This window comes from Leuresthes tenuis, unplaced genomic scaffold (genome assembly GCF_036924035.1).
Source record: "Leuresthes tenuis unplaced genomic scaffold, fLeuTen1.0.hap1 SCAF_10, whole genome shotgun sequence".
Lineage (NCBI taxonomy): Eukaryota > Metazoa > Chordata > Actinopteri > Atheriniformes > Atherinopsidae > Leuresthes > Leuresthes tenuis.
In genome coordinates, this window is record NW_027325364.1 from 29,323,484 (window position 1) to 29,345,307 (window position 21,824).

At 43.5% G+C, this 21,824-nt stretch overlaps 1 protein-coding gene across 4 annotated transcripts in view; it reads left to right on the forward strand.

Moving 5' to 3' along the window:
* The window catches only part of oxr1a (oxidation resistance 1a), a 146,589-nt gene that overhangs the window by 83,872 nt on the left and 40,893 nt on the right, over nucleotides 1-21,824 (forward strand). For 3 of the 4 annotated variants that reach the window (XM_072394876.1, XM_072394878.1, XM_072394879.1), the window contains exon 4: nucleotides 21,572-21,654. In XM_072394876.1, coding sequence (XP_072250977.1) covers nucleotides 21,572-21,654 — 83 coding nt within the window. Of the gene's footprint in view, nucleotides 1-6,286; nucleotides 6,601-21,571; nucleotides 21,655-21,824 lie in introns of those variants that run through there. The other variant, XM_072394877.1, reaches the window with a different exon arrangement.

Consider the following 21,824-nt stretch of genomic DNA (forward strand, 5'->3'; position numbering starts at 1 on the left):
GATAGTCCATAGCACCAGTCAAGAGTTTGGACATGTGCTTACTCAAAAACAACCGGGTTTGTTGACTTTTTTTCTGGTCACTTGGTTCCTTAATAACTTGTGTACTGACAGACTGACACATTATTTAATCTGAGTATGTTTCATTAATATACTCGTTGTGACTCTTACTAATGAGTCCCTGCTTGCTCAGTTAATTAAGTCTTCAGTGGGTCCTAATTGACTCATGTAGATGCTTTGGTCTTATTCAAAAGGTTGCAGAAATTTAACCACACTAACATCTCACACATCAAATGATTCGGTATGTCCCAGGCTTGTGATTTAACAAACATCTTTTCCATCTACAGTATCTCCTGGAGGGAAAGAGATTCATTATCCAATTTTAGTGTACTTGTGGAATGAGCGATATCAGGTGATAGATGAAGAGTGTCCTGTGTGAGGAGAGTTTTACAGCAACTGGGGAGAGTGCTGAACTGATTTGCATCTTTGTCAGTTTTGAGGTGCCTGTTTCCTGCAGTTCCACAGCACGTTGCTGTATCTGGTTGCTGCCTGACTCTAATGCCTGTTTGTCCAGGGCTCAGAGGCTTGTGTGGAGCAGCCTTTGAGGTTTTGATCTAGCTGAGTGATGCATGAGAGGCTTTTTAGGGTAATGATGGAATATATGGCTGTGTCTGGGTTTAAAAGAAGGCAATTAACTCCTAAGGAATAGTTCAGAGTGGATAATAAAATGGACACGGACAAGACATAATTTGTTTTGTTTGTTTGCCTGGCAGTGTGTCAGCACTGTGGCTCCTCTCTCGCTGTCAGGTTTATTGTGGACTTAACCTTCAGCACAAAGCTGGGCTTTATTATTTTAATAAATTGCCCCGTATGAAGTGAGCAGTGGTGCATGTCTGATGCATGTCCCTTCTCCTTCCCTACCTCCCTCACAGTCTCTTGCATCCTTATCTCCCTCCATCCCACTTCCCCTGCCCTCCCTTTCCCTGTCTTTTTCTTCACCTGTAATTAAGCATTATCTGGAGGCTATCAAGCAGGTTGTCATCATAAATGGCATTTTAGCTAGAGAATAAAATTAAATGCATGAGCAAAGCACGAGAAGAAACGGGTGATCAGATTGAAACGGAGAGAAGGCGATCTGCTCAGCTAACGGATGTGTTCTTCCAGCTAAGTCAGTGGTCATCTGTCGCCAAGGCTGCCCACCCAGTCTCTTGGGGCGGCTTCAGACAGCTCAGACACCCACAGAGGATAGATGACCGTGAGCGGGGGCAGTGGAAGTGGCGCTGAAAGATGGGCCGCTCTGACGCCACTGCTCATCGATCTGAGAGTGTCCTGAGAGAGAAGCCAGGCAATAACGATGGGTTGAATTGTAGCGGCAGCAGGTTAATGTCAGGCTGGATGGCACAATACCACCTCTACCGTCACCTCAACGTTTCTTATCTCTACTAAAAGCATCAAACTAAGATACACAGGCCTATTGCTTCACCCTGATATCATCCGTTGAACTGACTGTGGCACATTACTTACCCAGTAAGCTCCTTTAGTTCTTATTCCATATTATTATATAGTACATTCTCTGTAACAAAAGATCCGCTTCATTGATGATATATTTGGCCTGTCATCACAGATCTGTTTTAAAGTAAGGGAAAAATATTGGCCAGGTTTCTCTGAATCGGTAAAGAGAAAAACCCATGTGTAAAGACCACAGCTCACTGTGACAAGAGGCTTATCTTCTAAAATTAAGAGTACTTTTTTGCTAAGGCCGCCTTTTCTTTATTTTTCTTCTTCATCATGGCTGCATAACATTGTGGGAAACCTGCTAATGCAGTGAAGAACACTTATTTGGGAGGCTGATTGCTACTGTAGTTTGAGCCTTAAACAGCTATTTTGACCTCCAAAGCCTTTCTCATTATTACTATTATTATTATCATGGTTCAGCAGCTGATAAAGGAGAGTAAGGTCACATCAGAAAGGACTGATTACCTTTACAGCCTCTTTCCACAGATCATGGCCGGCTGTGATCCCGGTGACTTTCTGCGTTTAGATCCATGTGTTTTTCACAAAACTCCACGCACTTTCGGTGTGAGTCATAGTCATTCTTGACCTTTTAAAAGAAAATGTTTCAAGATGGTGCATCCAAAGCTTTCAAGCTAATTTCACATGATTTCACATGCTCACAGCAGATGGAGAGGCGTAGTTGTGATCCAGACGCGAGGATCCAGTTCCTGATGGAGAGGCTTTTGAGCATCTCTCTTGAATTGAGAACTTGACTGTAAATCATTAAATGTTAATTAAAATGCGTCACACAGGACGTGTTTTCAGACTTACTTTCTGACGCTACAAAAAACTAAGATAGCCACTTTACATACATGTTACTTGACTGGAGTTTGAATACACGTGAATATCTTCAAACAAAAAATCAAAAGCTCGATGTCGGCAATTGAATGTGTTTTAAGAGCTTTACATGAGTTTCAGAAATCAGAAAAATCAGGACATTTTCTTTATTATTGGAGTTATTACAGATAGTTAGCTTCTACATGTTAATTTGCCCCATGAAATGCACAATATTTATGCTTTTGATAGGATTTGTTTTATAAATGTACGCAGGGGACAAGTTTATTTCTTATTTTTTTAGTATTAGTACAATGTGCTCAAATAAACCACAGAGTTGGCTACAATTATCTACAGGCTAATGTAGAGAGAGGCCATTATCTAGTGAGCTAGCAAACCAACAGTAGGCCTACTGGACTGTTGGTTTGCTGGCTCTGGACCAACAGTATATGGAATATCACACACACAGACTTTTTTTTTTACTTGCACACCACAATAAATTATATACATAAAAAAGTGGTTTTAGCTGTAGCCCATAATGTATCTCCTTCCCTGTTTCTTATTTTCACACTAAGCTACCGTATGCTAATCATCTCTAGCTTTAGCTCAATAAATTTAGGAGAGGTGTAAATTATGCAAGTTATCTAAGTTATTCTTCAATTTTTCTTTAAATCCACATAATAAACCGCTTGGCACAAACTTTAGTTTTTTTTTTTTTTTATATAAATGCTCTGTCACTCATCTCTGCTTTTGTGCTCTCTGTTAGAGCTGAGACTCGCGGATGATTTTAATATCGTTGATGATGTTGGATAATGACTCATGGACAAAATAGCCTGACTTGAGTGTTTGTACTATCCTCACAAAAGCTTCAAGATGTGAGATGATGGGGGCTTTGAAATGTACATTGTTCATGTAAAATAACCAAACGCTAAGCATTGTTTGAGCGACAGCAGTCAGACTTATTCATGCACTTCACTGTACTGTCTAATGAAACGTCCCCATTTCTCCAGATGATCTGGTGATTCAGCTTGGCATTGTTGCGGCCTTAACAGGCGGCACACCACATTTGATTCATGTTACCCTCTCGTGAATATTTGGTTCCTGCTGCCAGCATGAAAAACATGTTCATCTGTTGAAGCGCTGACAGGCTTTTGAGAGGCAAAGCTTTGCTTCCCCAGTGGAAAAAGCCTAAGAGAGGGTGGGATTTTCTGACAAGGGCTGTTTAACACCTCTGATTCCTGATTCCTCCAGGCAGCATACCGTCTTTATTGGTTTTCATCTTGTATTAGCCGCTGGATAATGGGGCAGAACGATTGTGAAACACAGAACAATAAATTCAGTGTTTACACTTCTGCTCCATAGATGCTCAAAAAAAAGCCATACAACACTCATAAGTACATAAGAAAACTATCTCAAACCATATCACATACCTCAATAAACCTTCCATATGCCACACAGTGACAGGCTCATTTGTGTTTGCCAGCAGGTTCCTTCGTGTTGCATGACTAAACTCTGTTATAAACAGGAAAAAGAAGATTGTGACTGTAAAAAAAAAAAAAAAAACATGTCCATGGAACATGTACGTGCAGTTAGTATGTATGTTAATACAGTCATTCTACACATTATGCTGTTCACACCAGCATGCGCCGCAGCTCTGCTTATGTAACGCTGCTTGTGAATTCTGTCCGTCATTTGATGGCGGGGAAAGCAGAAGCTCCCCAGTGGCCTGCGTATTTGTTCCTTAATGAAAGTGTTCCTCTTCTCGGGATTTTACCGTAGTCTACCTGGCTCGAAATGGGAAACTATTAAGAATAATACTCACTCTCTTGTGTCCTCTTCCATACAGTGAGCCTCATGCGCACGGTCCTATTTAGGCTTTTGCCTGCAGCTGCTGACTTTGGGATTTTTTGTTTATTAATTTTTCTAACACAGGTACTGTATTGTGTACCTGTTTAGAGTCATTAAACAGAATGATCCCCTGCCTATTACCGCTCTCTCAGTTGCTGCTCTGATCATGTTAGAAAATGAATCAGAAACATAATCAGTAAGTCTAATATCACATGCATAAATCAGATCTATTCCTTTCGGAAATGATAAAAATCTATGAGCCCAAGTCAGCCCTCCCCAAATAATTCAGAATATTATAACACCATGAATGTCAGTTAACTAACTGAATCCACAGTCTTTTTAATTACCTCTTAAAAAAAAAAAAAAAAAAAAAAAAAAGGAAGCGTGCACATCAAACATGCTGGCTTCAGTAGAACGGAGGCACTTATATAAAGTCAATGCAGTGATGCTTATGTAGTTGGATGAGCACAGAGGGAATTCTTTCATTTTTTTTCACTTTGGTCACACGACAGCTTAATTAGAAAGTGGAAGTGTTCTTAGAGAAAATAGCTCTGTAGAACCAGGCTGAGTGTTACTGTTGGGGTGTGAACCACTCCACAGTTTATCTCTCGACCAGGAGCCCAGTCAGGCTCCCTCCGAGGACGTTATGGATGATTTGATGACCGCTCTGGGCAGCTCTACAGCAACACCAGTATATCATGCAGCTACAAGGCCTTGTGCGGTGCGGTGGGGTAGAGGGATTTTGCAGTAGCAGTAAGTCTGTCTGAGACCTGGGTGAACACACTACCCAAGTGTGCAAGCATGGCTGTGCGGATGGTCCAAAGAGAAAAAAGGGGTCAGATGAGATCTTCCTCACTCAAAGGCTATCGTGTATCTCAATAATGCATTGATCGAGACATTTGCAGTGCATATAGCCCCACTCATTTAAACAAAACCAAAGCTGTGTTCAGAGTACATGAGGCAAAGAAGGTCAGATCAGTGTTGAGGAGGGCAATGCTCCTTTCTATTTAAAAAAGAAAGTAGGGAAATGAGCTCATCAAAAACATTAGAAAATGCATCATTGTAGCTGCTGCTGTTGCTTACTTAAACTGCATATTTTCTCTGATGGAAGCTATAGCCCACACTACCCAAGTTGCCCAGCAGATGGAGCAGCATCTGTGTCTAACATGCGTGGCACTTACTTGCACTATACAGGCTCAATTATTTCAATTGTAACAGCTGTTTCAGTGTCATCCAGGAAACAGCATAGATGACTTACAAGCACCGTCTCTATATGAATATACCTGCTAAGAAAAATGCCTCCCCTCTCATCTGTTTTTCATGTGAATGAGTGCATAAATGGTGCAGGATCCATCATTCTGGTCACTTCTATAATTCGCCCGAAACACTTGAGGGCCTTCTCTAAACCCCCGGCTCCGTTCTCGCCGCAGCAGCTCTGACCCTGGATGAATAATGCATTACAGGTTTTCGAGTTCACTACCTGAGCCTGCTGCCCAATTATCACACCTACTTCTGCTCTGTCAGTTTTCACTTGTCCACGTTCATTTGTGCGCTGCAAGGGCCACCACGGCCTGCCCCTCAGTGCATGAGCAGACATTTCACAGGTCTCGGGGTTTGCTCAGGGTTTCACACTTGTCCCCTCGAGACACAGAATAGGTACCAAGCCGAGATTTGGCTCCTGTTGTAAACGCCCCATTTCATCAGAGAGTTATTATAGTGGGAGTTAGGTGGGTGTGGATACTTTTGTTCCCGCAAAGCCTCACTCTTGATGGCAATGAAAGATCTCGGCAATAGTTTGAAAACTGACGTGGACTGGAGGAGAAAGATATTTTAAAAATAGTTTATGTGTGGAGATTTCTCAAAGTTGTTTTTTTTTCTTCCATGTTTTGTCTACAGTTGGCACTGAGAAAACTATTGTGAACAGAACAGTATAAGTTTGATTTAAATGTGTATAAGATGTTTTAAACAGACCTCAAGCTATAGCAGAGAAAGAGAGATAAAGTAAGGTTTTATGTGTGATACAGAGTGGATGTAGGCCAGCAGTGTGCTGTGGAGGCAATCTGTTGACGCTCCGCTAGGGGCAAAAAAGTTGGCACTTAGTTGACGTAAACAGTTCCTGTTTTGGAATGTGTAGAGTACTAAAGGCCTTTCACACCACGAGTTTGGAGTCTTCTTTTCACAACAGTCGTTTTCGCGATGACCGTTGGCTTTTTAACGCTTTGAAGGCTTAGTTGTTAGCTAACCCTGCTAAGCTCCGCAGCTTTAGCGCCATGGACTTCATATTTTCTATTACGGGCAGCGGTGCGAGAGTTGTCAGGGACGCAATCTCTCATAGACTGTGGCCTGGGTCCGGACAAGAGACTGTTGAGGTTCAGCTGCAGCAAGCTGGGACAGCACACGAGCAACACACCCTCTACCACAACACAGGTCGGTCTAATGTTCGGCCACACTGTTTGACAGTTTAGAGTACACGCATCCCACTTTCTCTGGGCAAACAAATCTCCAGCTCGTTCGTCAAAGCGACGAGCCAAACCCCCTTTAAAGATCGTTCGGTTTAGCGTTTCCTCGTTCTTGTTGCCGTTTTCTCTTCGTTTTCTGTCAAATTTATATTTCTGAATGCATTTAAAGCGTCACTCTTAGTTTCGGTGAAGTTCTTCTTGTAGACACGTAACTTTTTACAGAAACCAAAGCATTTTGACAGCGCAGTGCCAAGTTTTTTTTTTAAATAAAAATCTACCAGTTTAACGTTCCTTTGTTGCTGGGATCATTTCCCTGTGTGGAAGAACATATTTTATGACTTCAAATATATTTTTCAGTTTCAAATATAGTTTATTGTGGAATGACTTGATTATATCAGCAGTATTCACTTATTATAAAGCAGGACCTTACAACACCCTGAACCACAATAATAAAATTCTTTTTCTTTTTTTGTTTTGTTTAATCAAACCAAAAGACTGTAAACATTTCTAATGGAAGTCACTTTACTATGCACGAATTTGCCCACACTTGATACTACCAACAAGTAGCCTTGTCAGCTGAAATATTGAGGATTTCCTGTTGCTTAACTGATGTTGATTCAAAAGGGACCAGCACAGTTCATGTCCTCAGTGTTTCAACTCTACCTCTCTCGTTTCCACTGAGGACACACTGCACGCATCAGCCGAGGCATTCCAAGTATTTCACATCAGCAGACAATTCACGCTTAAACCAGCAAGCCAGTGAAGGGAGCAGCGAGTATGTCCTCGAGGCTTCTCGTATCAGGAGCGTCTCCCTGCTAATGAAGATTGGGTTCCTTTACTCCCTCATTCTGCTTTGCCTCTCGCACTTCATTTATGATGAGACCCACCAGTGTCTTGTCTGACTTTGAATCAAAAGCACAGACATGTACTGCTATTGAAATGAAAGGCAGAAAACGGCTCCAAGCTCTCTGCAAGGCCATCCACCGAAATATCACACAGAGAATGGTGTGCGCTGTTAGTTTGCAATAAGTGGTTGTTCTGACAACTCAGAAAGTTGTAAAGTGGGAGGGCACGCTCATCCCACTCTGGTTTGAAGTACAGGTGGTCTTCAGCTCATGCAGCCTTCGGGGCTTGGTGGTGGGCAGGTTAATTGTTCTTTCCAATTAGGACAGAGATTAATCAGATGCATGCTCTGTTGCTCTTGAGACGCCACTCATGGCAGTCGGGTTCATTAGCAGTCCCTGTGCCTCTTGCTTTCTTTCCAGTAGCAATGTCGACCTCAGGGGTGGTTTGGGACTATAGACTACTGCTCCTCTCAGAGGGAAGAATGAGACTAACTAGATGTTGAGTTTGGTAGTGGCAGAGGGAAGATGTTCTAGAAAGGGTTGGGCACTGGGGCGGTTAATGAACTGTGGCTTGGCAGTGCAGGATTCGATGCTAAATGAGGTTGCACTTTACTGGTCATATCCAGTTTCAGGATCAGATTTTTTAAAATTTGTATCTATCTCCAGAAAACAGTTTCTGATTTTGGTGATTTAAGAAGTCTGAAAGGGAGCCTTCAATCCTTCTTTCACAGCTGGACATCCGTGAGCATTCGCAGATTTATCAGGAATGCATGTCAGACTGTGAGACTGCGACCATGGTCGGTGGAGCTGGGGAGTTGTTGCTTCCTCAGGGCCAGAACAGAGACACAAGCGGAGGAGCAGTTTTGCTCTCACCCTGTAAACCATGTTGTTCTGAGAGCAGAAGCGAAGGCTGGTTGGTATCTTCTCGAGTGAGAAGAGAAGTCATGCAAAAGCTGTGTAAATGCTGAGAAGTGCCACCGTGTCTCTGCTGTAAGCGGCAGCATGTGACTCATCCCTGGAAGCCAAAGAGAAAAACACTGATGCAGGACTGTGTGCTTATACTGTTCTTTATCTCTTTTGATTGATTTGTTGAAGTCCTTTTTGGAAACTTTGCAGTGTTCACGCTTAAGTTTTGTTCACATTTGCTGTTTAACATTTCCCTTCATCCACTATATAGGTGACAAACGGATCTCTCAAATCTTGAATCTTGTCGTCTGGTAACCTCTCAATATACATACTCTGAACTAATCTGAATGAATCCTCTTAAGAAAACGTTAGTCTTCTTCATTCTATGTATATTTTTTAAAAATAACCTCCAGCTTGTGTGGATTGCTCAGCCAGGTGCAGGAACACACACATGAAACTCTGCTCATTGACTGAAACATGAGCATTTCTCTCTAAAGAAGCCAAGATATCACACAAACAGGTCGTGCACCTGTACTTTACATTATTAGCAGAGGATTCATGGGTTGCCCCCCCGGACATTGAGCCCCTCTCTGCATCTCTAAGTTCTCTCAAGCCCTGAGGTGCTCACTGATTTGCCACTGTTCAACTTCCCCCTCAGGTTGACGCAGACTCTGCTGCAATTATCAGGATGACTCAGAAAGTGCAATCTGCTGATGCTCTCACTGCTTTAATGGGCAATTTTAATCACATTAATTTCCTCAAAGCCCTTGAGCAGTTCGTATTAGCATGTCACTTGCCCCGCATGCCATTACGAGACACTCCTGGGATCATTTATGGCTCTGTCAGGGGAACAAACGTGACCCGAGTCCCAGTGGAACTGGAAGAATAGCCAGACCACCTGTTCTCTGCTCAAAGAACTGTGTCCAGAGTTGGATGTCTTGACTGCTCCCTGACTTTTGAAGGGTGCTTGGTGAGTCAGCATCTTTCAGCGAATATTGACAGTTTGTCCCACTTATAGGATGATGCATCTCCAGAGAGAAAAAACGACTAAAAAGGAGGTCTGCTTAGAAATAAGATCGAACCAAAGATGATTTGACCCACTCAAAGTCAGTTTTGTACGATGAAAGGGGGGGGGCTTGAGGTGGAAGGCCTGAAAGATTTGATGCTAGCTAGTTGAATAACATCATATTGCCAGTCCTGAGATATTTCAACGGCAGATTTTGAAAGAAGCACGATGACGAGCACAAACGCTGAGTGCAGCTGACGTTGAAAGGAAGGTAATTAGGACCTGTTCCGAGTGACTCGACTTCTTCTTTTGCATCCTCATCACTTCAGCTGAAAAGAGCACCCTGCCTCGGTAAACATGCAGGTAGTAATTTCTCTTCCTTTGAAGACATCACAGAAATGGGAAAATTATGGAGCGCAGAAGAACCTGGAAGTGATGTCAGTGGGAGACTTCAAAAGGGGTATTTTTGAAAGTTTTGGCTTACCACTTGCAAACTTTCCGTTTATACTGAAAGCTTGAAGGGCTGTTCTTAGTTTGGCTGTTTTTAAGTGTGTGTATGTTTAATTTCGCTAAGGTAAGCAGCCCGATCAAGCTCACAGACTCACATCTGTCGTTGCACGAAACTCAAATGCTCTGTTTTTCTCAAGGCTTTGGTTCCAGAGGTCACAGTTCTACTGCAGCTAACTTAGTGGGATTATGTTGGCAGGCACTGTTCACAGATGGCCCAAAATCCAGAAAAAGTGGCAGAAAGTGGAGCTGAAAGTAGTCTGTGTGTCCTCTGGGCATCAGAAGAAGCAGGCACTTGTTAATCCCTACTCTGTTTAAACTGCTCAAATCAGGAAATGGGCCAAACTCCCTTTATGTAAATAATCTGATTTGCATTGATCAGAAAACCATAGACTTTTACATCCTACTATTGACTCGCTGTCTTCAAGTTAGTTTGCTATTTTTAAAATTAGTTTTACTTAAATAATTTACACCAGTAAATTAGTGTAGCTGCACTATTTTTATGTATCATTCAAAAAAGAGCACAGCAATTAACTGAACAAAATGAGCAGCACTTATTGGAGGAAATCCCAAATTGCTGCAGCCCTGCTTGGTTTCATCAGCTTGGACTCGATCGTCCCTGATTCAGTCAGTGCACGGAATAATGTTTGGTCAAAGCTGCTTGTTTTATGGCCTCGGAGAGGTCAACGATCTTCTGTGAATGTTTGACGAAGCAGTCTTTGTGGGGTTTAAAATGGCACCTGCCGGAAAAGAGTCATTGCGAGAAACAGCGGAGATGTTCCTCCTCTCAGACTCCCTCCAGACGAGACTTAATGTGCTGCAGAGGAGAAAAAGTTTGCACTTGAAGCAGTTTATAAGACAAGTTGGGATTTTTATTGCTTTAAAGAAAAATGGTTCGTCAAATTGCGGAGTCTCGTCCCTCCTACGAGGTAGTTAGTCATGCAGATGGATTTGGGGAGACGCTGTCTCCCCTTGATCTCAGCGGACTTGTTTGGCTAAATGGAAATGAGGCTGTCTGTGTTGTTACTTGTCAACTATTCCAGACTGTGGTTGAATAAGTGGAGCATTTTTCTCACTTTGCTGAGTACTTTAATTCAGTTCTCTGAAGGGATCTTTCTAAAATTGTTTTGCTTGAATATTACTTTGAATATTACTGCGCAGTGAAGATGTTCTCGGTTTGAATTACAAGTGACATATTGTGCTGCTTTACTTTCTTTTTTTGATGTTATAGCCTTAAGTGCGTGTTACAGGTCTGCAGAAAGTCCACGGCGTTGTTCTGTCCCATGCAAAAACGCAGCTCTTCAAAACGCCTCAAACGCCTCGCCCCAGTCTAATGCCCATGTTGAGGCTAATTTGGCAGGTCCTCAAACACAAACATGGTTTAAAGGTGCAGCTGCCTTCCACATTATCTCTTTAAATGGCTTGCTTTTGTTAACTCTAAAAATGTCAGGGGTGCAGGAACGGTCACGAGGTTCCTTAAGACCGAAGACCCTGTGGATTGCTTTTAATTGGCCGTGTTCCTGTGACATTAAGAATATCCCCAGCTAATGTTGCTAAGGTTGTCTTTAGCTTTGATCATAGGCCAAGAAGATGGAGGTATTTCGGTTGCAGCGCTGAAGAATGATCAGAAAGGTAGTTTTAAAAATGATCCAGAGAAAAATAAGTGGTCAAATTTTGACTTGGTTTGCTTTCCACACAGGAATTCAGATCATGCAGGGTTTGTGTTTCTGTGAGCTGAGATCATCACTTCTCCTGCTATTGACTGGTGCTGTCGCCTTAGAGGTTAGTGTTGCTGTTGTTAGGAGCGCCATGGTGACAGAAGCCAGTGTACCTCATAGCTGGAGTTGACCAGTTTTAATGCCAACTTTGTTCTGTTTTTCTTTACTCATCTGATTTCTGTCTCAAACTTTTTCTTGAGAGAATTCGATCATTATTTTGTTAATTTGGGGCTTATTAGAAATTAATGAACCCCGATCAATGCTCATCCTCTTTGCCAATCTTCGCACAAGTTCATTGTATCCTTACTAAAGCTGAATGACAGAAATGTTGTGGAAGCGGCCAAAAAATCATGTATATCGAGCATCGGTATTGATCCAGTCGATAAAGGGTTATACTGAGCCACGCCATTCAGCACATGCCCCTTTACCCCCTTCTCCTGCATACTCCTCCTCACAAACTCACCCTCAACTTTGACTTGGAGAGAGATATTGCTCAGGGTGCAATAACCATAAAGCTGGAGGAATCAGAGTGTGATTAGTGGTCCTGGCGGTCTAATACTTTTGGCAGCAGGTTAGCGGAGGCGGAGTGCCCTGGTGACAAGCAGGACCTCCCAGTTTGAGCTGCTGACTCAGTGGATCACAGTTTACTCTAAAGTATTAGAGTAGCTTTTGTATTTGCTCTAATAAAGCCTGCAGCCTTTATTAGTCTCGACTACTTAGGGTACTGGGCTTGTGTTTGTTAGAGGAGGGGATGTTTCTCTAATAGTCATTTGTTATCACGATTTGACGGGTTTCCTGTGCTCCTTGGATCGGCTTACGTCTTATTTTGAAACAAACTCGGAACTATGCACCATACTGTGTTTGTGTCACTTACATTCTTTTGGGAATCCTTTGCATCTCTGACAGCCGTGCAAAACTCTTTTGTATGACAGAAAATGTCAACTTTTGCGGTGGATATAATAGATATGGATGAACAAATGTTAGAAAGCGGGCTAAGACACTTCAAGCGTCACAGTCAAAATGAGCACTGCATTTTGAACTTCTTCAGGTGACAACATTGCAGTCATGTTCGGTAAATCGGTGTTGAAATGATGGGAAGCTATGTAATGTAAGAGTGCACAACTAAAGAGTGAGCAGTTAACTGGATTGTGGGAGGTAGCTGGAGTACCCAGAGAGAATGCTGGCACAGGGATTTAAATTCTCCACCGAGGCCTCGGCTGAGATTCGAACCAGAAGCCTTCTTGCTGTGTGGTGACGGCGCTAAGCAACGCACCAATGTGCACCCTGCGTAGTCCGTGTATCGTACAGGGTTACAGACACAAGTGGAAATGCTGCGTCAAAGTTACCGCAACTCTTGCACCGAATCAATGGACTTCTTTTGTTAATAAAAACCCACCTGTTGTAGAAAAATGCTTTCACAGTTCAATATGTGCACACATTCCATATGCAGCTGCATAACAGGTTGATGCAAAGTGGCTCAGGACAGCTGAATCAGATGTAGGATGATGTGTCAGTCAAACAAACGCTTAATCCAGTACGATATAATGTTTAAAAATACACAATTGTTTTACTAAATCAATAAGATGGGGGGGGGGTACTCAAGCATAGTTTTTAAATGTATATCTTTTTTTCCTCTGATCAAAGAATATGTGGAACTTATGTGTATGATTCTTAAAGTATATGAATCTGAGCAGAGTCAGTACAAGCCTGTGCAAACTTGGTAGTTTTTTTTAATCTGACACATCAGATGGTTTGTTACACAGAACCAACTGGGAAGTGTTCTGTAGAGAGTACTTGGAGAGGGATGGACACTTTCAGAAAGGGATTGGATGAGGAGTAACCACAGTACCACAGTAGGTTACGTCAACATGTTGCTGGATTTGTTTGACCAATTTTCCAGAGCAAACAATTAAGCATTTTACAATTCTAAACTGTATAATAGACGAGTCTTTACATTTTCCAAGTTGTGGCCAGTGAATGGCATTGTTGCCTGTCGATTAACCTTTGCGATGGCGATGATTCTCTATCTATTCCAGCGTAATTTATTTCCCCATCAACTAATCTGTTAATCGCCTAATTGCTTTGGCTCTGTATGTGAGCACACGGTAAGAGGAACAACAGATAGCAGCTTGTGTAACGTGGGTGCATCGTCTTCATGCTTTTAGGCACAGTGGAAGCACCTCATGGTTTTAGGATGGGGCTGTCATGTTATTGATACACACAATGGGAAATTTGCTGGTTTGCAGATCAAAAGTATTGATGAACAGCTTCAGCAGTGTAGCTGTCTGTGGTATATCATTGAGATTATACTGAGGCTGCTTGAGCATCTCTTGGTTTCAGTCAGAGCAATGTGACTTTCCCACAAGCTGAACCTGCCACTGTCTAATACAGACAGGTTCGCCACTCAAATTAGTGTTTTTTATTTTTTTTTTCATTCAGTAACACCTTTTCCCTTTCAGTCTGCACCAGGTTCGTCACTATGGAAACAGTCATGTACACGCTGTGAGAATATTAATTGAATTGAGTGTGTGTTAGCGTTGACACACCTCAGTGCAGATCAGTGTCTGGGTTTTCTTGTTGAGACTGCTCCGAGAGGATCATCTGGATGTGGAAAGAGTTTAAAGCCACATTATTGTAGCAGCAACACAACGGGGGCGTGATTAGTCGACACAGGGAGGGTGTTAATGAGAGGACAGGGCAGATCCAGGGCCTCCTGTTCTGACACAGACATGCACGGACACACACAAAACTGCAGTTCAGCAAAGTTTCTTCTAACAGCTGAGTGCTGTATCGGCTGGGCCGTTGGGGCTGGGAGTGTAATATAGAGCTGAGTGGTACTGAGAGTGTTGGCTCAGGCTTGGTTCCTGTCGCACTGTGTTTCTCTGTGTTTAAGCTGATGGCTCCACTACACTCCTGCTCTGTATATTCATCACAATGGAACGACTGCAGCTTATAGTGGCGAGCAGTGCCTTGCACAGTAATAATGGCCTCCTTCTTGATGAACTGCCTTCGTGTCAGTTACTTTCATAAGCTTTCCGAGATCATGGAACTGTTGATTACAGAACTTGGCATTTACTCCTGTTAGTGTGATGCATCGCTTCTAGCATCCTGCTACGTGCTGCGTGAGACGTAATTGGAGCATCCAGTGTGCAATTACTTTTCACTTAAGTGTTAAAGTTTACAGAGAAATATCCTGCCTTCATTGAATCTGATGTGGAGCTATGGACCATGAGCTGCCTGTAATGAAGCTGCAATGCACTTCTAATGGCTTGCTGTTAGAATGACATTATCACCAGCAACATTTCACTGACTGACTCTTTGCGTCATGTCGGAGACTCGCCATCTTAGTCCAACATGGTCTCCTTCTGTCTGAGTGGAAACATTCCGTTTTGTGCCACGCTTCAGCCTCTTTGTATTTAGTTTCTATCCGCCTGACATCAGAGAATGTTGTTCTGCGTGAGCCGGCCGTGTCACAACAGCACATTTCTGCTCTCACACCTGAAAAGCAACGAGCAAAGCATTGCTGTGTTGTGTGGGCAAACAGGCCTATTATCTCTTTGCCCAACCACCGTATTGAATTTCTGATTTAACTTGCTGGCGAGCTAATTCTGTTTTGAAAATGGGTCTTGGGCATTTCTGTCGTTTACGGGCAATAAAGTGTGCTAGAGGGCTGCTGATGTCGTTCACTTCCTTTAATGCCAATAAATGTTGAAGGCTAAGGCTTATTTAATGCCTTTTGGTTTCCAGAGGCTCCAGAGCCATGGTCCCTCTTTATGTTGGAGGGAAGGTAACAGTAAAAGTACGCGATGCATACTGTTAGTGTAGCTTTGCATGACAGAATTAGTAAGGTTACAACTATATTCGTGTATCATTTACCCAGCTTTAGTGCTAAATGATTAGCTAGGGTGTATTATTCATTATCAGTGTCAGAAATTGAAGCATAATGTGATGTAAAAGTCCTCAAAAACATTTGAATGAACATTTCTCTACAGTTTTAACAAGCAGCAACTCTTCTGAACTTTGTGGCATTTTCTTCAAGCTGACTGCATTATATCTTTTCTACATATCTTCCTCTGTGACTATTCTCTGTATCCACACATCAGGCTACTCTCTCCCTCGTTCCTCCTGCATGAACTTTTGAGGAAAGTCTCCAGCTGTATCGACTAATGCTGTGCAGCACCTGTTCAGCATGGCTGTGGTGCAGAGCTCTGGCCTCCCCTACTGTTTACAAGGGGGGTTTCTAAAAATAACATCTGGGGAGGGCTGTATATAGCCAGCAGGCAGGGGAAACAAGGAAGCAGAGCGAAAATTGGCTGCTTGTGTATTCTGTCAGACCATGAGGGAATGTTTGTCAGTGCGTTGCCTGCTTCAGTTTTTCATGGCTGTGTACAAAGTGAAGGGGACTATATATTTAGCTGCCATGATTCATACACAGCAGATTGCACGGGCACAGAGCACATCGTGTGTTTTGAATCGAATACATCATTTGCATCTTGCATTTGCCTAGACATTCAGATGGATTCTTTGGCAACACTTTGGCTTTGTTAAGTGTGCTGCGCTCTTAAAGGTGTAAAATGAGGGATCTTATTGTGCTCTTCATAAGCGATGTCCTTGAAGGAGATGTTCAGTGCCTCACTAGTCTCTTAATTATTTTTTTATTGAATGAGAGTAACTGCAGAGGAGGTGTGTAGCTATGAATATTATTCATTAATTGCTTTATGAAATAGGAAAGAATGACTCTCTTGACAGTGTTTTAGATCTCTTTTTGACCCTTGAGAAATCTATCACTTAGCAGGGTGTTCGTAGCAGTTTTCATGTCACAGACCCCCACGTCGTCACATTACACCATGAAGCTGCAGAGAGAAAAGTCAAATTAGATTTTCTCCTTAGTTATGAAATGAAATGAAGAAAACCTTCCCCACCCTCAATGACAGAGGCGGTGTTACAAGCCATGAGGCTGGGACTTGGACGCTCTCCCCTTTTTATTTTTCCTACGTTACTCAGAATCGATGAGAGGCAGCCTTTGTTTTTCCTGATGCACAACGGCTCCTTTGAGCCAGCCTCATAGCCTCTCTCACACAGTTGACCCGGTGTTCTTGTAATTCATCCCTTTAATGAGCCACTTAAAATGTTCTTTATGGGGGACGACGCCAGTAAAGATGCTTACGCCGGCGGTGGTAACTGTTGTTTTACTTGGTTGAACAACAAATTGGATAACTAGCGACCTCGCTTCACCTCTGTTGAGATGTTTTCCACTGTGCTGCTGAGCAAAGAAAACTACCTTCGCTTTTATCTAGATTGACATCAACCAAGGGCCCGTTTTTCCACGCCTTTCCTGTTTGGCCTCTGCGTCTGCCAGTGCTTCTGATTCTGCTGTTTTAATGGAATTGTGTCACGCTGTTTCAACGCATGACGTGCTGTGATGGTACAGAAATCCAGGCCCCAGCGGGCCCATCTATCCTTTCGATACTTCCTTTGTGACTCCTAAATACATACATTTGTGTTTGTTGTTGGGCTGCTCTGTTAGGCTTTAGAATATCATTTCCACTTATTTTTTGCCACCACAGTAATAAACCATAATTATCCTGATAATGGGAAAACTCAAAGTGATTAGCTCAATTCCAGACTTTGTAATGGTCCCCCACATGTTTGGGTCTCAGTATGAGGAGCCGGTACATCTGAAGCGTAACAGTGTCGGCTCCGTTGGACCCCATCAGTGGGCCGACTCAACGTGTTGGATCAGCATCTGGTCGATCCGTGAGAGGGTCTTTGGGCAAGACTGAGAAGGACAAACCTCTGTTTTACTTAAATGTGTCATTTTCAATTATTAAAGCTTGATAAAAGCACACATGTACAAAACAATCCATATTGCGTGAGCATTAGCGGGGGTTTTTGTTTGGTTTTTACTTGGTCGATCCATCCTGCGCTGCACAGTCGGGTCCTCTCGCACAGGCCTGAGTCAAGTGCGGATCTATTTCCCCAGTGGCTGTTCTTGATGTCGGTTTGGCGTATAAGAATATATATATAAGAATATATACCCCCTATGCAGTAAGAGGTGGCGATTGACCAATCATACGCCACCTCGAGATAACCGATGCCGGCCAATTACTTTCCCGCCTTGAGAGGCAATTATTTCTTGAGGCTTGTAAACTAGAATTGAATGTAGACACATCTGCACAGCAGGCAGCCTGTGTGGTGAAAACTATGTTTTGATTGCTGGTGGGCATTTACTGTGTCGATGCATTCTTTGTATTTGAAATAATTGCACTGCAAACGGAGTGCAGAATAGATCTACGAAGGCAAACTGGGACAATGCTAACAGAGGAGTGTTAAGTGTTTATTTGATTTCAGCAATTTTGTGTCTCAGTCATTATTAGATTGCTGTAATTATCAAATACAAAAAGACACCACAGGATGTTGGCGTCGTGTATTGACTCAGCTCCCTAAATCATTTGCATGAAAAAGAAAAAAGAAAATATATTGGCCACCTTACCTGTAAGAAGCAATTTGTGTATTTCAGGACAGGAAAACTTTGAATGAAAATCTCTGCCGTGTGCTTCGAGACCACCGAAAAGCATGCTTGGATAAAAATGGAGATGCCAAAGCAGCATCGAATGCGGGTGGATCAAGTGAAGCAAAAATGTGATTTGTGCACCTCCTGAAGCGGATTTCCTCTCCAGAAGCAGAGCTTTTATTGATACAGCAGATGCGGCTGTTCCCCTGTGGAGTTGGATGAAACCCGAGCTTTTGTTATTGAGGATGCTATGGTGCCATGCTCCGCAGCGTGTCTAAAGTGTGGATAAAATGTTCATTACTTGTGCGACCATCCAGGGTCGGGCTTAGTTTTTGACCAATTACCGACCCACCATGTGTCATTACCCAGCTGCTAATGCATGTCTGCTGTTCTTTTCCGTTGCGCGTCTGTCTTGTTCTTTCCTCCCACTCCACTCCCTGTTTATTACTGGAGACGTGTGAGTATGATTTGTGTTTACCCACTCAACCTGCACTTATGGAATCCTTTGAGCTGTGTGTGCACACGTTAAGCGTGGACAAAAGCAAAAGCCTTTATCGCAGTTTTCTGCACCCAACAAAAGCAGATCAACACCTCTCGCGTGTTCTGAGTCGGGCTACGAGTTGCAGTCTGCTGCACTGGTGTGACCTGAAATCTTAACGAGAGACTTACAAGAAAGCGTGAAATCACAGTTATGACACGAAGCCTCTAAATAGCAGCATAAACTGAATCATTCACAATCGGCAGCCCTATCGTGTATTCTTCTGGTGAACGCAGCGGTCCTTCCACGCTTGTCATTTGGAATCTGAATAATTGATTTGGAACATGCCCACAGCTTGTGCAGTCACACAACCCAAACTCCAAGATTCTCATTGCACCACAATGAATTTTTCAGAATGAAATCTCATAGTGAGGGAGCGGCTTTTATTAATCAGAGTTTCTCTGGAGACGTTTTCTTTTGGGTTTGTCGATTGGTGATATATTAGATTACAATTACATTTATACTGAACCAGACAGGTGCTGTGAAAGCAGGGGAGAGAGAGTCTGAGACTCCCAAACTCTTAGTCACTGATCACATTGTCATTTTTTTAACTGTCCAAGTGTCTTCTTCTCAGTCCTTCTGTATGCCACGATACGCCAAATAAACATGCGATGAAGCGAGGCTTGCTGTACTGTCCTACTGGTTTCCAAATGGGGAAAAAACATTATGAGTACTGCTGCCAAACACACAGGCCGCCCAAACAGCTCTGAGCCACCGAGGTGTGGACTCTACAGACCTCTGGGTACCCTGTGGCGTTTGACACCAACATTACCAGCAAATCCTTTAAGTCCCGTCAGTTGCAAGTTGGAGCTGCTGCTGATCAGATTTGTTCCCACAAAACCGTGATGGCGGCTTATGTCAGCGTTTGCACGTTTTCATCAGTTCGACTCGCAGAAACCTTTTTTTTAGACCTCTGCTGTTTTCATGTTAAAACCAAACTTCACACTGAGCAGCGAAGACATGAAAGTACAATGAAACAGCTGTGCTCTGAAGCTAGCATTAACAGATTGTGAAATTCTTTCCCCAATACTGCCGATCATTTTTCCGTATTGTTTTTGTCGTCACACAAACGCTTTCATGCAGATGTACGAAAAAGCTTTGTAACTTTGTAAATAAAAATACTTTGTTTAAGTTTGTGTCAGATAAATGACTGTTTTTGTGCTGTGGACGATGAAATGTACATAAATCCGGTCAGTTTCAGGGCAAAGTAGATTAAACACAACCAGGACACTCGGATAGATTTCAGCCACAGTCATTGGTTGATGTTATGCAGCTGGTCAGTAGGTTGATTGCAGTCAATAAGCTGAATATTTTCCAACGTGTTTGTGCATCTCTCGTGTTGAATACTGGAAAAAAAGAAAAAAAACACAGGATTGCAGTTATAATAATAATTGGGGTTAGCCAATTAATTACCCACCAACTTTTCTGGATACAATTAAAATCGATGATCAATTCAGCCTGAACGTGACTTCAGTGTTCATTTCATTAAATGAACCCGCAGCATCTCAACTGGGCTGATATTAACACCTGAAGCAGCTCTGTTTAAACCCCCCCCCCCCCCCCCCTTCTCACTTGCTATCAGGCAGTCCTAAGCCCCAGAAATAGCAACACTGGTGGATGACTCATGTTTTTAAGCTGTGTGAGGTGCCTGAAGAAAGACGCAAAAAAAGGCACTCATTATTAATCGTGGGAGACGCATGTGAGAGCAGCGTTTCAGGGCGCTGGGTCAGATGTCCAACATAAATCCTTCACCCGAATTTGGCAACCTTGCTCTGCCATTGTCTTTCCTTGCTCTCACACTTCCAAACGGCGAAGCCTTGTGCAGTGTTCGTTAAGGCCATTTAACCAGCACTGCTTGCTGAAGTCAAAGACCAAAGTCGGCCCGTTTGCGCCATCCTCTCAAATCCTCAGGGAGTTTCTTTCCTAGTTTCCTATCTTTTGCTTCCGTCTTTCATCTACTGGATTTCAATATTCCATCCACGCCTTTCCCTTCATCCCTGTGCCCCCACCCAGCCCTCCATATTCTCCATGTACTTTCTTCCATCCTTCTCATCACCCTTAACCCATTGATCATCTGAAGCCCCGACCCCACGCATCCATCCCTTCATCATACTTAGTAGCTGACTTAAGGAGCGTCTGCCAGCAGTGTCCTTTTCTTATTTTTTGCCCTCCGCTTTAATTTCCCTGACCAAATATTCTTTTTCACCTCTGCCTTACACCCCTTTCCTCGCCTTTTTCAACCTTGCCAGTGATTTCCTGAAGAAGTAGGAAAGCAGTCCTTGTGATTTTAGAAATCGTCACATTTTCCCACACATACAGCCAACCTCTTCATCGGCTGTCACGTTTATTGCAACATCCCTCCATTACCCAACCAGCATGTAGCTCTGAACCCTCCCTTCTCCTCCATCCACCCTCTGGTTCAGCCCCTACTTTGCCTCCTCTTCCTCTCCTGCTTTAGCATTCCCCTCTTCCCCATCTGAATCCACCTCCTTCCCCTCCTCCTTTCGTGCTCGTGACGAGAGCAGCAGCGGCCTGATGGAGGTCAGCCTGATCTCTGTCAGCCGCGAGAGGCAACAGGGGGAGGACGGCAAGGTGAAGCGCTTTCGACGGCTCTCATTGCGCGGCACGGTGGGCTAGGAGGAGAAGAGGGAGAGAGAGGCAGGCGGAGCGAGGGGGGGACAGTGGGATAGAGGGAGAGCGAGAGCAGGCGATTTCGAAGCAGAGCGAGAAGTAGAGGGAGAGAAAGTGGTCCGGCGCTCGCAGCTCACATCGCTGGCTGGCTGGCTCGCTTGCTCACTGTTGACGAATGAGCTGTCTACCCACGGGGCTGGGAAACGGCAGCTTGTGACAAGCTGGGGAGAGAGGAACATGAATGTAATGCGTACCTTGCCTCGTTTGCTTTCAGACACCGGCCAGAAGAAGACTCCAGAAAAGAAGGATGGAAGGCGCATGTCTTTCCAGAGACCCAAAGGGACCATCGAATATTCTGTGAGTAACGTGCACGCAACTCTGTTCTCCCTCCGTGTTCGTGTCCTTATGTGTTTTTAATGCTTCTCTGCCCCTCACTCCTGTGCTGCTGCCTGTGTGTGTGCGTGTGTGGCAGCTGCTGGTGCTTTGCGTAGCTCTGACTTGCTCCAGCAATGTTCAAGATGTAGCGC